This window comes from Pteropus vampyrus, unplaced genomic scaffold, assembly GCF_000151845.1.
Source record: "Pteropus vampyrus isolate Shadow unplaced genomic scaffold, Pvam_2.0 Scaffold59, whole genome shotgun sequence".
In the NCBI taxonomy this organism is placed as follows: Eukaryota; Metazoa; Chordata; class Mammalia; order Chiroptera; family Pteropodidae; genus Pteropus; species Pteropus vampyrus.
The window spans coordinates 3,269,340-3,285,979 of NW_011888840.1; the positions used below are offsets into that span (position 1 = coordinate 3,269,340).

General features: G+C 36.4%; 1 protein-coding gene across 13 annotated transcripts in view; it reads right to left on the minus strand.

Annotated features, from left to right (window-relative positions):
- Nucleotides 1-16,640, minus strand: part of TATDN1 (TatD DNase domain containing 1) — a 28,860-nt gene that overhangs the window by 7,576 nt on the left and 4,644 nt on the right. For 4 of the 13 annotated variants that reach the window (XM_011360792.2, XM_011360795.2, XM_011360797.2 and 1 more), the window contains 8 exons: nt 15,000-15,065; nt 13,059-13,108; nt 10,207-10,270; nt 8,590-8,733; nt 8,449-8,491; nt 4,598-4,683; nt 4,472-4,512; nt 2,412-2,488 (listed from right to left, as the gene is read on the minus strand). In XM_011360792.2, coding sequence (XP_011359094.1) covers nt 2,412-2,488; nt 4,472-4,512; nt 4,598-4,683; nt 8,449-8,491; nt 8,590-8,733; nt 10,207-10,270; nt 13,059-13,108; nt 15,000-15,065 — 571 coding nt within the window. Of the gene's footprint in view, nt 1-2,411; nt 2,489-4,471; nt 4,513-4,597; nt 4,684-8,448; nt 8,492-8,589; nt 8,734-10,059; nt 10,271-13,058; nt 13,140-14,978; nt 15,066-16,640 lie in introns of those variants that run through there. The other 9 variants (XM_011360798.2, XM_023530975.1, XM_011360799.2 and 6 more) reach the window with 7 other exon arrangements.

Consider the following 16,640-nt stretch of genomic DNA (forward strand, 5'->3'; position numbering starts at 1 on the left):
ACAGAAAAAAAAAAAACCCAGAAAATTTCCCAAGACTGACAGAAGCCTCTGGGTGGAAGGGGCCAGTAGACAGCACACAGCAAATGACCAAAAACACCATCGAAACACCTCTGTGAAATCTGACAATACAGGGATAAAGAACCAAAATCTTCCATAGGGAAAAACAAAAAAACAAAAAATGAGGTCACAGAGAAAGGACTGGGGATCAGGACGGCAACTGACAGCATTAGAACCTAGAAAGAGAACAGTGTAAATCCTCAGCGAAATGATTTCTAATCTAGAATTTTACTCCCAGAAAAAATATCAAGCGAAAGTTTTTGTTTCTGTTTTTTAAATCCTCTAACTTACGTAGGCAAACTTTTTAAGAGGGAAAGGGTAGAATAAATTCCTTTTCAAACGTGTTCCATCAAAACAAACCAAGGCAGAATACATGAGATCTAAAAATAGGAGGTTATCACAGAAAAGACACTAGTCCAAACTGAAGCAGAAAGATGGAAGGGTCTGAAACGAATGGAACTATCAGATTATCCAGGCATGTTTCTTCATAGAAAAACAGAGAAAGGCATTTTACAGAACTGTTGGAAAGTATGAGGAGGCTTAAATTTTTGAAGCAAGCCAAGTAAATAAAAGTATGAGGGAAGTTACTCCAGGATAATAAAAAGTGGCACACTGCATGTTCAGGGGTCAACAATATACAGACACAATAATGAAAACACTGAATATGCAAATAACCAAAAATTCTGAAATAACTACATCGAGAGGACTTTGGAGGATACTGCAGGTCGGGGGAACAGTATGGGATATATGAACTTAAATGCTCACATACCTTAATGAGAATAAAGGGAATGAATTAAGAATAGCAATGCATATTATTTACAAATATAGTAATAAATAGCAATGTGGTTGCCCCTGGAAAAGTTGACTTAGGGGTAGAGTCACTGGGGAGACCAGACACGCTGGGGAGACTGTTTATAAGTCCTTAGTAACTGGACTTGCTAATCCATATGCATGTATCTCTTTGCATATTAGTTTATAAATTAAATAATTTAAAATATGGAAGACACATCTAAGACATTTAAACAAGTCTGAACTCTATAGCAATAGGTAATTTCATGATTCTATTTTCCTAAGATTTTAATAACATAATTTTATTATATTTTAGTAATTACTGCTAATTTTAATAGAATGAAATGCTAAAGAGGAAGAGCAATCTTACACTATTTTGCAATTTATTTAATGAGCTACACTGACATCCTGTAAGAAGACAGTGGTGGAGGCTCACCAAATTTGAAAGAAGATGAAGCTACACTGGGTGTATGAGGTTTCGGTGTGGTGTGACAGCAGGAAGGTCACTGAGTGAGAAGCCAGAGGGCACAGGTTCTCAAACCGAAACCGAAGGTCCTTATGACTAACCGGTTTTAAGTCTCAGCTGTAGAAATCATGTCTCCCTCTGCCCGCCCCTCAGAGGCCTGGCCTTTCCCCGGAGAGTCAGCAACCCTGAGTCAGTGGAAGATGGCTGGTCTCCGGGACCTGACTGATGGTCACAGGGTTGGACCTCTGGCGGGTGAAAGATAACATCTTGACCTAAGTTATATTTCATTCCTGAGCTCTACGGTGGAAAGACCCCCCTGGCTACTTTCCCATGAGACGGGGCAGAGTAACGCCACAAAAGACCTCAGAACTGTCCTCCAGACCTGAAGAAATGACTCGTTACTGTTACCTCGCCTCTGACCAATCAGTATCCAACATGACCCCGAACCTCTAACACACACTGTCTTGTGATTTTGCCCCACAGAATCTGTAACCAACACATCAGCAGGAAGCCAGGTCTTAAGAGCATTGGCTTATTTGTGTCTCCGGGCTTGGTGCCATTTCCTTAAATAAACCTCTGCTTTCTTTGCTGCAACCTCCTGTTCGGGACTCATCTGGCTTTGATACACACAGGCAAAACAAACCCCCTGATTTCGGTAACAACCCTTTGAGTTACTTTATACCTGTTTCTTAGCTTCTCCAATATTGTTACTTGGCCTACAGAGATGTCTGAGATGATTCTGTCACAGTATGACCCCTCCCCCATGCTCAGACATCACTGTGTATATACGTATAAGCAATGCTGTAAACACACGTTTTAAAGGGATAAAATCACCTGAAAGTAAACTGTACTGCTAGAGAAAGCTAGCTGCTGAGCTCAACCAAAACTTTCCATCATTAGAGCACAGGGTAGTAGTTTTTAATATTTGAGCTTTAACTTGCAATAGTTTAATTTCTTACATAAATAATTACTGAAATTCTCAGGCTAAGATCATAAAATACAAACTTTAATAAAAATAAATTTAGACCACTGTCAGCAATTCGCTGTAAAACAATTTAAGAAATCTGCCTAATATAAAATTAAAAAAACAAGAACCTACCAACCATTAAATCCTATATAGAGATCCAAGTCAATCAAAGCAGCTGCTGCTTCCTTGGTACCATCGAATGAATGCACCTAAGGATATACGGATATGATTTTATTATAATTACTCTTTAAAATTCTAAATAACATTAATAAGATTTTCTAAGCAAAAATACAGAAGCATTAGGGTTTCTGGACCACAAGTTTTCAAATGTGGTGGACCCTAGAATTTTTATTTTCAAATCATTTTCACAATTAAAATCTCCAATGATACAATGCAAGAAGGAATTAGTTGCCTGCCTAAAATGTTTGTCTTGGTGGCGGGACACCTCTGCACCAGCACTACTGCAGGTATACATCACAGGATGTCTTTTTAGGGTGGGGCTGGAGTCAGGGGCCACATTCTTAGGCAACACATGAGAAGTTAGAAATGCTACAAAACTATTTAAAATATATTTTTAAATGTTCAATTTTTCTGTTAGAGGATACTTTTTACTAGAAGAGAAATTACTTTTAAGAGGGGAGTTTTAAGACGATTTATAAAAAGGTTGGGAGAATGTTGCTAAAAAAAGGAAAATGGTAAAAGCAAAAAAAACCATTTCAGCAGGCAAAAAAAAAATTGAGATGTGCTTCTCCTTCAAAGACATAGGGTTAAGGCACAGTTTTCAGTTTGGATGTATTTATGCAATCAAAACCAATATGTAACGATAATCCTCTTTAAAGACACAAAACAGTAATGTCACATTGAGTCCAAAGAGTCTGACTACACTAAAGATAACGTGTTTCTCAACAAGAAAGAAAACCGTATTTTATTACATAGCTGCCCCAAAGGGTTTATTTTTTCTTTCAGCATTTCCAGCTGACTAGAAAACATGGCCTCCAACAATGTCAAAATAGTTTTAAATGTGACTCCTCATAAACCATTTCATAAAATTAGTTATTCTTTATTTGGCACTCTTCTTAATAAAAGTCAAACATTTAAGTTGGATTTGTTGTTGCTGTTGTTAATTTTTTAAAACTATTACAGAATCATCCAAGTAAATTCTTTTTTAGAAATAAAGCAAATGGGCTGAGAGGTAGAGCCTGAAGGTTCTAAGTGCCACCAGTAACCCAAGGGCATTAATGAAAGCCACTCTCAATTCTCAAGAACTGTTCCTAAAGGATGAATTATAGGGTCAGGAAACTACAGATAAAAATATGCACAGTAACATTAACCCCACAGCATGCAGAAAACAAGCACATCATTAGCAAATATGAAACATGAGGCAGAGGCTAAAAATTGAGAATATATATGAAACTGTCAAAGCAACGCAGTATGGATATGTAATTAGCGCAGGGTGCTTTTCCTCTCCTTAGCTGGCATAGTATAAGCATGTGGTTTTACATACCTAGACAATAGTGGTTTTTTTTTGTTTTTTTGGCTGGAAACCAGTGAATCTCTCCTGAAATTATGTATGAAAATTTATAGTATCTGACCACTCTTCTGAGGCAGATTTTCAAAGGAGTCCATGATCCAAAAAAGATGAAAAATCACTGCTCTAGATACCTGAGTTAAGTAGTAGGCAGGTAATCCTTATGAGAAATGTCTCAAGACCAATGACTGAAATGACCATACAGAGGAAGTGTTTAGAGCAGAAGCAAATTAGAGAAAGGAAAATGACTCTCTAGATCAGAGTGATAATGAATACAGTTCACAAGAAATGAAGAAGGCAAACCTGAAATGAATGTTAAAATATTTTAAAATATTAAAACTACATTTTGTACGAATTTAAGAATGGCTGATAGAAGAGGCAGAGAAATAATTTCATACTGGCAAAATGTACATTCAGGGGTTTTCTTATGAACAGAATTCTGTACTCATTCCTGTATTCTGAACAAAGTAACTGCAATTAAAATAGTGTGATTTATGTTTGTACCACATCTGGCCTACAGATTCAACAGTAAATAAATTCACATGTCCTTCAAATAATGAGAAGAACCTTAATAATTCTATTGCTGACATTTGAATTTATAGGCAAACCATAATAACCAAGATGCTTTTGTGCAGCATATACTAAAAACAACTTTTATACTTACTACTCCGCCTACACACCGATCTCTGTTTCTTTTCATTATGTCTGTGAATTAAAAACAAAGAACTTTTAACAAATAGCTTGATTTTGGCAAAACTCCTACATTCTAAATATTTTAACTTTAACTTACCCAAAAATTCAGCATGTGCATTTCGACAATGAAGAAACATGGGTAATTTTGTTTGTTCTGACAGTTCAAACTGTTTTTCAAAATATCTGCATAATGCAAAAATAAGATTTGTGTTAAAATTTTTATCTTTGCATGAGAAAAATAATTATGCCAAATGATTTTTTTAAAGGAATTTTATTCTCTAGATATTATAGGACATAAATAGTAAATTCAGACATTTAAAAATACATTAGGTTTAGCTGAAGGCTTTTATAACGCACAATGTCTGGAAAGGGACACTTCATTTTTGGGGATTACAGAATTATTCTGAAATATTTTTTATTTTGAAGTACTGGGTAAATTAGGTAGCGCTTTACTGCTGATCGCTGGAGACGCTATTGTTGCAGGAAGCGACACCCGACAGGGGAACCTGGATGCTCAGACAACTCCTTTAGAGGAAGGAATTTATGGACGGCCGAGAGTGTCAACAGACCCAAAGCACCATCTTCCCTTGGTTAGATTCTTAACAGCTTATGTACCCTCGCAGTGTCCATGCAAGGGGAGCGTGTTTCCTTTGTCTGAGGTCTCACGTGTGCCTCATGATTCAGGATGGGAGGGGGAGCTTCGGGTCGGGGGCTGTAAAGGGGAATTTCCAGACCACTGGTCTTACAGGTCATCTGTCCTGCGACCTTGACATTATCAGCATTGATTCTCAAACAGAGAGATGGGACATTGAGGCTATAAGTAGGAAGCAACACTTATCAATGCCGGCACCTGCTCGGCGGATTCCTATCCAAAGGCTAAGCCTTGATTGTAACAAGCAGTTTTACACAGTCTTGTTATTCCTACAGCTACAGAGATAAGGAAGGACATTACTAGTTGGTTGGCAAGCCATGAATCAACAGATGTGAGCTGGAGAGTCCTTGAGGTGGGGGAGGTAGCTGTGGGAAAACATGTTAGCTGGAGAGTTCTGGAAGCGGGGAGAGGCCAGTTAGGAATGGGCTTTAACTGGCTGAGTTGGTCATTCCTGTAAGCCTGTTCCTTTGCATTTTTTAGATGCCTCTTTTCCTCTCTTACTATCAGGTATAAGTGTAGCAGTACAGGGGAATCTCCTCTAATTATGTTTAACTAGTTTTCCAACCAAATCCCAGCAAACGAAGCAGACCCCCTCCATAAGCTGTGGGGCCACTCCTCCGCCACCTGTGTTGGTGGTGCAAAATACACAGCCAGCGCCTTGCCTTGAGAGCTGGCTGGGTACCATCAGTAGGTGACAACTCAGTCAGAGGCCAGGCAGAGTTTTATACTCAGTGTTTTCTCTGTGCTGTTGTACAAGAAATTACTACCTCCGAGCAAAGATTCCTTAAAAACAATACAGTGAGCACAAAAATGGAAATACTCTATTTTCAGAAAAACAAAAATTACATGATAGAATGGCAGCCCTGAATATTTTAGAATACTTTCATAGAAAGGTTTTTCAAATGCCACATGCCATTATCTCATCTGATCCTCAAAATAATCCTAGCAAGGCACAAGAGCTGGTGTCAGGGGTGGTAGGTCCTTATCCAAGATCATGACACACATGGCAAACAAGGAACCAGAACTTCAGTGGTCTAATTCCCAGTCCCAGCCAACACGACCGAAAGCTGTGGCATTTCAGACTCGTCCTGGTCCCACAGAACAATGACAACATCCAGAGGATATACTGGGGTGGGGGGTCTGCACGTTTGTTTCTCATTGTAATGGTGCTCCTCGTTCTTATTGAGGGTCAAGTAGTTTTCAGTGAAACCAGGACTTGCAGAGAATAGGTGTCTTGTTTTCTAAGGGATTTACCTCTTCTAGGCCCCTTAATTTGGGGGAACAATTTCTGTATTTAACTTAAATCTCTTTTGCAATATTTTCCTGTATCTTGTCGCTTGAAGTACAGAACAGCTATTCTCCTGGTGTGCTGCCCTGCACTCCTGAAAATGCTAAATGTTAAAACCAGAAAGAGAAATACACTTCTTAAAGAAACAGTCTTCCTAAAATTGGTGGTCTGTCTGTATCACCCAATGTTCAGGATTTTATTTTTTATTTTTTAAAATTTTTAAATTAATAAAATTTTTTTATTAAGTTTGTTGGGATAACATTGGTTAATACAATTATATAATTTTCAGGTGTACATTATAATTTGACATCTATATATTCTATTGTGTGTTCACCACCCCAATGTTCAGGTTTTTAAACCACCTTTTCAGATTCTGCTGGGCTACAATAAGCAAAAATATTTTTAGTTAAAGTGCTGAAATTTCATAGTGTAAGAAATAAGCTAACATTTGGAAGAAAAAAATTTTTAATCATTATTACTAGTTACTACTTCCATAACCTCTAAATTCAAATGTCAGAAAGTGAATGTGCTCAGCCATTATCTAAACTTTACTATGTCTCTGGCTTCTGACTGCAGAGCCGGCGGTATTCTCCACGTTCCGTGTTCTCCCCTCTAAACTGAAAATTTTTTTCATGGCACGATTTTATGTATGAAGCCACATGACCAAGCTGCATTTACAGAATCTAATGACCAGCTTGGAAACTGGCCTGCTGTCGCAGAGCAGGCAAAAGTACAATTTATGAAAATAACAGATGCTCAAGGGACGCGTCTACAGAATTTGGAAAGAAAGGCCCATGTGCTCAAGCTAGACAGGAAGCCGTGTGCTGAAAAATGATTCCTTGGGATTCAAACAGCGGCCAACTGGTGCTTAACGCCAAATGACTATTGTCTTTAAAGGAAAAAAAAACCACCATAGTAGCTAGAAATAACTTAAGTTAAAGGGCAGGAACTGGCACCTATTAAGGGACTTCTCTGTTTTTAATTATGATTTTTTTAGTTCATAAATGAAAATCACCGAGTTACATTTGCTCATTTTAGCAAGAGTGTAACTTGCTTCTGATTGCATTACTGCATCTTACATTTTAGGATTAACAATAACTAAGGAAAGTTCGACTTCGGAGTAGCAGCTTTTATTAATTAGAACTGAGGCAAATCCAAGAGCCACTGCGTTGCAGCAGTACACCTTAACCCATGGGGGAAGTCCCTCCTCTAATCTGCCTGATGACAAGGACTGCCTCAGTCTCTCATCTCTGAGGTTCCCTAAGTCCTCAAATGACTGCTTTGAAATTGTCTGATGTCTAATTAAAAAAAAAAAAAAAAAAGGCCAGCATGTATTAACATTTTGAAACTCCAAGAAAACTGTCCAAAGCAAATTTCTGCTACTCAGAGTGAACAGTGCAACACAGGGCAGAGGACCTGAAGACACAGCATGCGCCTACAGGATCAGGTACGCTTTCTGTCACTAAATCAGGCCTTTTCCTGGCTTTCATGCCTTGCTTTTCCTTTTGCTCTTTAAAAAACACTTTTCAAAAACACCAAACAAAACCTATAGCCTGTATTTTCCTTTAAGATGGCAATATTTCTAAGACTAATAGCCACAATTTATTGAGCACTTATTCCGTGCCAGTCATGGCGCTAATGGGCTTTCTACATCAAATGTTAAAAAAAAGGTAGGCGGCATCATCCCCATTTTAAAGGAGGAATGATTTGTGTATGAATGCATTTTTATTAAGCAAACCAAAAACAAGAAAGTCTTTTGTAAAACTCATCCATTATTTCTATCATTAAAATCAAATTAGATGGTTAATCAAGCAGGGAACTGTATGTTTCTACTCTTTATGAATTACATGCAAGACTACATGGACTCTGACTCACTTAACTCTTGATACACAAAAGAAAACAAAAAATCCTGATGCTTAACCCAACTATATTCTGAACAGATAATAGCTATTTAAAAAACCACTCTTAAGATTTTACAATAAATTCTAAAGTAAACAAATCTCCTTACTTGAGCTGAGTATCCTTGGGACAAAACTGTAGTCGGTCAAAATCTTTAAAAGATAAAAAAGAATCAGTTACTAGTCATGACTTGTGTAGAACACATCAGTCATTTTCACGCTCACCCTAACAGGGCGAGGTTGGCACTTACCAAGCCCACACTCCCCTATCGCTACGACTTTCCCCCTGTTGTTTTCAGCAAGATTTAGCAACTCCAGTAAGTAAAGATCAGGGCTGTTCTTTTCAAATTCATCACATCTTGTAGGATGACATCCAACTGTACTGAAAAACATATCTAACACAAAATGATGTCAGAATTATTTTCAAAGTAGTTTTCGTATATATATATTTAATATGCAATGAGAATATCAACTAATTTAACTGGTTAACTTTTAACGAGAGCCAAAAACTATTTGAACTACCAGAACCGCATTAGGTTCATTACATAAGAATTTTTGGAATATCTTAACAAAATAGGACATGAAGATAAAAATTGCCTTAGTGTACTGATAAAAATAATTACTGCAACTGTTTCCAAAGCTTTTTACTGAGCCTCACAGAATGGAAAATAAAACAATTTCTTATAGAATGAAATGTCATATCCTAATTTTCTTTTACATTCACTGTTCACATGGCTGTCTTATTTCATGTACTTAATGTAAGTTAAAATGTATTTCTCTTAAAAAAGGTGACTTAAAGATGTGGAAGGGAGGTTTTGTTTTTCTAATAAAAAAGAAAGCTTGCTTATTTGGAGGCCATACTTTGATAACTTTTATTGTATGGAACACAAATGTGAAAGTAAGAAGGCCTTCTGAGTGGCTCAAGGTACTACTTATACCTGAACCCAAGACAGAGGTGTGGGGCTTTCCTTGGGCAGATGTTTACATATAAAGAGAGGCAGAGCTGTTAAAGCAGAGAGGACACAGCTACACGGAGGAGTGGAAGAGGGCTGACATTGGAGATCCTAGAGCTTTAAAAACATACTTGTTTGGGGATAAAAAATATGGAAGATAGTATTCTTACACAACAAGGATTACTTCTATGACCTTAATCACTAAGAAAAAGCATCAGTGGATCTTGAGGAGATTTCCATAAAAAAACAGCTTTAAATAAATCAGTATTTTGAAAAATAATGTGGAATGCCTAATTCTTCAGTGTCTAACAGATGAAGCATCCCTCCTCCCCACATCAAGAAGGGTTAAGTTAATGAATGCCAGATAAAGGAGGTGTTTTATATAATTCAGATTCCTTTAGGAACCAATTCCAGAATTATATATTTTAAATAGATGCAGAATGTATGGACATAAAGTAAGCATATGAGAGATCATGTAATATATTATTACTTGCATCTCTGGGCCTTACAGAGTGTTTGGTCTGCATAATATTTAGTAAATGATTTTTCACAGCTTAAATTAAAAAAGAGCAAATAAAAAGCAACTCATATCTTAAACATTACAATATACACACAAAACTTCTACATCAAGAATATTTGAGGTTAAATTATATAGCTGGTGACCTTAATTCTCATTAACTGAAATCTTAAAATAATCTTTACTAAGTGCAATGAGAGAGTTTTATCAAGCATCTGATATTGGTAAATGGGCACTCTGAATTTTTTCACCTTAATCGTGTCCCTCTGAAATCAGTCTATTTTCCCATTGTTTTTACAGTCATGATCCATTGTATTGTACCTGAAGCAGTTTTCAGAAAGACTTCTTCAAAATAACTTAATTCATATATTTTTTTGGTAAAAGTAATAGGAGGATACCATTTGTTTGTGCCAAATGCAGTGCATCTTTACTGTCTTGTAGATTTCCGCCTGTAATCATAAACTGAAATAGAAAGAAATAAAGTAAGCCCACTTTAACAGGGCATCAACAACAATTTCCAAAATGCCTTTCATCTGCCTTTTTCCAGAATGGTTTTCTTAGACTGACACACACCTACCTTTCCTTTAAACGTCAGCTGAAAGATCAACTCCTCTGCAGAGTGGTCTCTGTCTGCTCTCCACATGCACGTGCACACTCACAATACACAGAACCTGTCACTCCTTCCTATTAAATGTATTCACATCTGTCTTTCCTAGTAGATTGTGAGTTCCTTGAGGACAGGGGATCACACTGCTTGAGAAATGTTGCAAAAGTCTGAATAACTAAGGATTGCAGAATTTTAGAATTCTGTTCATCTAAATCAGTGATTCAGTAGTGTTGATTATTTCAACAATTCTCCAAGTGTGGTGCCAGAACCCCCAGGGGATACAGAAGATCAAAATAATTTTCATAATACTACTAAGATTCTAGCTGTCTTTTTTACTGTCATTGGTCATGTCACGCGTGTGCAGTGAGGTATTCCAGAGGCTACATGATGTGTATCGCACCAGAATGGCTGCAGAAACACTCATTGAAGTTGTCTTCTATTAAGCCAGACATTAAAGAGAAGTAAAAAAAAAAGTAAAACAACTCCACTCATGTCACTAATTTCTTTTGGTTTGGAAAAATGCTTATTTTTCACAAAAATAGGCTACTTATGTTAATATACTGGTTTTCTGTTATCTTAGAATAAATTAGCAAATATTTAAAAATTGTTTTAATTTCTGGTACAGTATATATCAACAGATAAAAACATATAAAACAAAAGCTTTTTAGGGTCCTCAATAATATTAACAAATATGAAGGGGTTCTAAGAGTTTGAGAATCCCTGGGTTAATGTGTATTGATGAATTCTTTGTAGAGAAATATATGGCTCCTGGTGAAGAAGCATACTTCTACATAGACGGCCACTAGAGTCCACTGGCAGTGAGAACACTGTCTTTTCTATTATGTTAAAAGGAAAATGGCACTAAAGAACTATGTGTTGATGGCGACTGCTGAGGCAGTGCTGCCTAAGTGCACATTCTTCTAAAAAAGCGATTTAAGCTCAAAGATGTATAATTTCAAAAGCACAATTCTAGAATATCACTGAGCTAAAATCTCACTGAGCTTAGAATCTCTCTAGGTACACACCTAACGAGAAAACATACGAAACATAGCAGGAAGTACAAATGATGAACAGATATTTTATCTTTTTTTTTTTTCAGATATTTTCATATAGCGACTTAAACTTCTAATATGAGAGAAGATGAGTATCTACTCAGGGAACGCAAAGCCATAATTAAATCCTTGTAAATTAATTCTTGTAAAACACAGGATATAAGATATTAACAAAAATACTGAAGAAATCTTATTGTTTACTAATACCACGTAACTCTTTAATACACGACTAGGTACCCACATTCAGTATTTCAATTATGTAAAATAGTTTCTCATCAAGTTCACCTTTTATTTTAGCTGTAACTTTTCCAAATAGATGAAAAAGTTAAGGTCAAGACTAGAGGACATAATTTCCTCCCAGTTTACAATGCTGCTGCTGCTGGCAGCTTCCGCCATAAACATAAAGGCTGTTTACTTTCTGCCTAATACCAAGTGCTTTGCATTCCATATTTTACTTAACCTTCACATCAACTCTATTCATTGAGTACTGTTATCATTCTCCCATGTATGGAGGAGAAAACCGAAGTCTAGAGATGATGCACCCCAGGTTACAAAGCTATGAAGAATGAAGCTGGGGTTGGAAGCTAGGCTTGTGATGCCATAACCTGGCTTCCAACCACTGCGATTAACTGCAAGACATTGAATTAAATTTCGATTTGGAACCATGACCAAGTAAACGTCACCCTAGTCCTGTCATTCCTAAGTCCATATGTGTGAGTGATTAGAAATATTGAGATTAAACTATTCACGGCTAATACATGAAAATTTAGGGGCTTGGTATTTCAAAGTTTGCACAAAAGCATGTCATAAAGTGACATAACAAGCTGAGAATGGCCACACAATGAAAAATTAATGTTGTGACTTTTATCCTGTATTACAATAATGTACAATTTTAGAGCTGGGCACTGCAGAATTCATTTAGTTAGCAGTATCGTTTTTAAAATGGAAGTTATTCAACTTAGAAGCTGTGGCCTCCAAGTGCCCTGATACCACACTATGGAGTTTAACCTTATTTCTTGTGTACATGGGTGTGCTAACTTGCTATTTTTTTAAAATGCTAATTTTTACAAATATCTATTCAAAGAACTTGACACTGGGCTAATATTCATTTCCTTAGAACTCTTTAAAAAGGAGTAGGAATTTTCCTGATGATCAAATTATTACTGTAAAAATTAAAACGTCCTCTGTTATTTGGAACGGTATACCCATACTATGAAAACTAGACTGGTGACAGATCCGTGTTTTGATGATTGCTTAATTCTGATAAGTGCTAAAGTATGTTATAAAATGTATAGACAGTTGCCTTTTCAGAAGTCTGGTAATTCAGATAGGTTTAAAATTTTTTTCAAAGAGACTTTGCCATTTATAACATTTCTGATCATATGAGAGGACTGCCCATGAGGTTAAACTGCTGTGAACAGAACATGCTGACATATTTTACTTCATTAACTTGCTAATACATATATTGACAATATAGTCTCAAAAATTACCAATTGTGGCACTGGCTCTTTTCCTTCTATTCTGTAGTATTTTAACCATAATGTAGATTTTATTTTTTTTAATCTCAAGAGTAACAAAAACTAGATGTTACCTTTTTAACACCAATCTGGACAGCTCTCTGTATTACGTCCTGTAAGTCATCTGTAAAAGATGAACTATGCAGTAAGAAAACCTGATAAATAAAAATCCATTTATCTATAGAGTCACATTTACAAAATCAAAACCAAATCAATACCATTTAATGAGTACCTTCTCATAAGAACAGAGCTAGTGATAACCTTTAAAAAAGGGGGGTGTGGAGGTAACCTGTATATGGCAAACTAGATGAATAGCTACCTTTTTCATTGTATTTTTATTCTGCTGACCGAGAGAGAGAAAAGTGACAAAAATCAGGAGTTTCAAACTAAAGATGAATTCACTCACTACAATTAAGTCACTTGCCTTGAATTTCAAACTTGTTGGTATTGTATTTTTTTTAATAAAAATAAGAGATAATCATTATTTTTATTAGGGTTATTCAGAGTACACCTGCGATGCCTTCCAAAACATGATATAACATCTATCTGTAAATTTTAAGGTTGTATTTCTATAATTACTACTACTTTTTGAGGGAGGATAATTTCCTTGACAGTTGTTTTTTGCTTTTTCCCAAAACTCATTGTTAAGTAATAATAAACTTTTCTGGGAGAGATCAACAGTAATTACTAAGCTCTGAGAGGCCTGAGATAAAAGGATAGAAATATTAAACAGTTTTATCATAAATCTATTTCTTAATTTCATATTTAAGCATCACAGTACATGTGATTGGAATTCAATTACTGTTACTTCTAGAGTAGCTTAAAATTTATTTTAGACAAAAAATATCAACTTAGTGAACTTATACTAAGTAGGGCAACCAGTTTTGCTAGTTATTATAAACTAAAGTAATACTAATATTGATCATTATGAAACATTTCATAAACACACATATACAAACATACATACATACGCATATGGAGTCACAAAGTATGAAATCTATTAAGTGCTACACAGGCGAGAAGGGCAGAATGTGATTTATTCAGTAATTTAACTGTACTACATAAGTAACACAAAGACTTCATCTAAACTTCTAAATGAAGTCAAAAAGGTAAGTTTTGAGGTAAGGTTTATGAAAACTAATGTTTACCTTTCTTCATCTAACATTCCCTATATTTAGAGCTTTCACTTAGTATCGCCTAGAGATACAATAAGATTAGCTTCTGACTGAGCTTGCTGAAATGTGCAGCTCCACATCATCTGGAACCACAGAACCAAGTTTTCCTATTTGCATTTACATAATAACAAGTATAGAACTTTCCTGAAGCAATATTCACAGGCTAGTTTACTAGAGAACCTCTGCTTTCAAAAACTTGTCACCATCATTTCCTGCTTACTCGCTTAGCTGACATAATACGCCTTTAAAATGAACTTGATATGATAAATATAAGTCATTCTGCTTTGCTAAGCTTTCCATCAATCTTTGAGGTACTACCCTTCCCACCTACACTGTAGCTATCTAGGATCTCGTAGGTCTCGGCTGGAAAGCGGGGAAGGCAAGAGAGGGAAGGTAGACTGCAGAGCACCACCTCCTGAATCACACTGCCACTGAGTCACCCAGCTGAAAACGTTTTAAAGACTAGACCTTATACTGATGCTCGACTGTACTTAATTTTTTAATTATAGGCCCTACTGTTCAACTGCTTAAAAGACTAAATATCAACTAAATTTGGCTTTTGTGCACCTGGTTATTTAAAGTTCTACATTCAAAATTGTAAACCTCTACGGATAAGAAGGGCATGACTAACACTTTGTTATAATTGGTGCTTTATAAATGCTCATGATCAGTTTACCAAAATAGCTTATATGTGTTTCACTTTGTTTACGGTTTTATCCAAGATGCATAAGTCCTTTAATATTTCGATTGTAAAAGTGGATTATGCTTTTTGAGATCTTCTTGAGGAAGACAATCTATCATCACAGAGAAATTATTTACCTTAATAAAAGAAACATTTACCTTGATGCTTTTGAACCCCCCTATAAATTCCTCTGAACACAGGATCTGTCAAGTTAATACCAATATCTGTAGAAAGCAAAAATAGAATGATTAGTCATTAAGAGGCTCTATTTGAAACTTCTACTTTAAATAAAAGCTCATGTTACTAAACTTTTCATTCAAAGTTTATTCGTTCACTCAAACAAAATCTGCAGCTTGTCGGTTATGGTGCTAGATGCCCGGGATACAAAGATGAGTAAGAGAATCCCTGCGGTTAAGTAACTCACTGCAGATCTATGAACAATTAAGAAATATTACAAGTAGACACTGGCACTGTGGGACACAGAAGAGGAAAACCTAGAAGAGGCTTCCAGAAAGAAGGGATCCCTGAATGGAACCTTATAGGATGAGTCAGAGTTATCTAGTAGAAGAGGGGAAATTGCAGGCAGAGGAAGCAGCAGGAGCAAAGCATCCGGGGGTGAAATTGCATAATGATTGTTGAGAACTACAGGCCCTTCTAGCAGCTGGAGGGAAGTGTAGGAAGGGAGTGGCCAGAAAAGGCCAGACTCAGTGGCCTTACAGACACTTGTCTTCAGAATACCAGATGCAACAAGAAGCACTGATGGCTTTTAAGAAGAGGCATAATATTTGTATTCTGGACATCTCATTCTGGAGTCTTTGTGGAGGATGAAGACGCGGACAGGAGAATAAATTATTTCCTTTATTCATCAAATACTTATGAAGATCAACTGTGTGGCAAATAGTATGTAAGGAGTTAGGAGACACAGAAATGAGTTAGACCCAATACTTGACCCTTGCCCTCCAGAAAGTTATAGTTTATATGAGAACTACAAATATAATTTATGTTATAATAAGCTAGACTGTAAGCAACATGAAGCAAGAAATGTTTATCTTCATTGCTGTATCCCTAGAACCTAGCATAATAGTTGTGTGAACAATAATATAAATGGAGCCATTTCGAAATGGAGCTACCATCCCAGAGGATCTGCCTTGCACATCTTATTACTCAAACCTTTGGAATGTTTCAATCGGACTAAATAAGCTTTGGGGGCGAGGCAAACAACACTGTATTCCAAACTGTTGACAAAGCTATCAGGAAAGCAGACATTCTATCAGACTGAAAATTAGACATTCTTTAGAATTATCCCCACTATGTATAGCTAAAGAATAATTTAGCTTGTTTATACCTATAGAAATTCCTTCCTTTTATTCATGTAATTATTCCCCTTCTCTTTCTCATAAATACCCTTTGCCTTCACCTCCTAATCGGAACAGTATTTGGGTTTCTGCCTGAATCAGTGCTTCCCAGAATTGCAATTCTTTCTGATCTCAAATAAATGTTTGTTGCCTCTCACCTTGCCTTTTTATTTTGAGGTTAACAGCACACAGTGGGTGCTCTATACACATTAAGTCTGTCAATAATTATTATGTGCATGGGAGCACAAAGAGGGGGCAGTGTGATGAGAAAAGCTTCACAAAAGAGGAAGACCTTGAAAGCCAAAGCTGACAAATGGAAAGGGCATTCTGCATACAGATGTGTGTTGGTATGTACAGTATCTAGAAGACTGGAAGGAATTCACTGAGCCTGTAGAACAGTGGTTCTCAGTGGAGAGCAATTTTGCAGCCCCTATATTCTTCTAA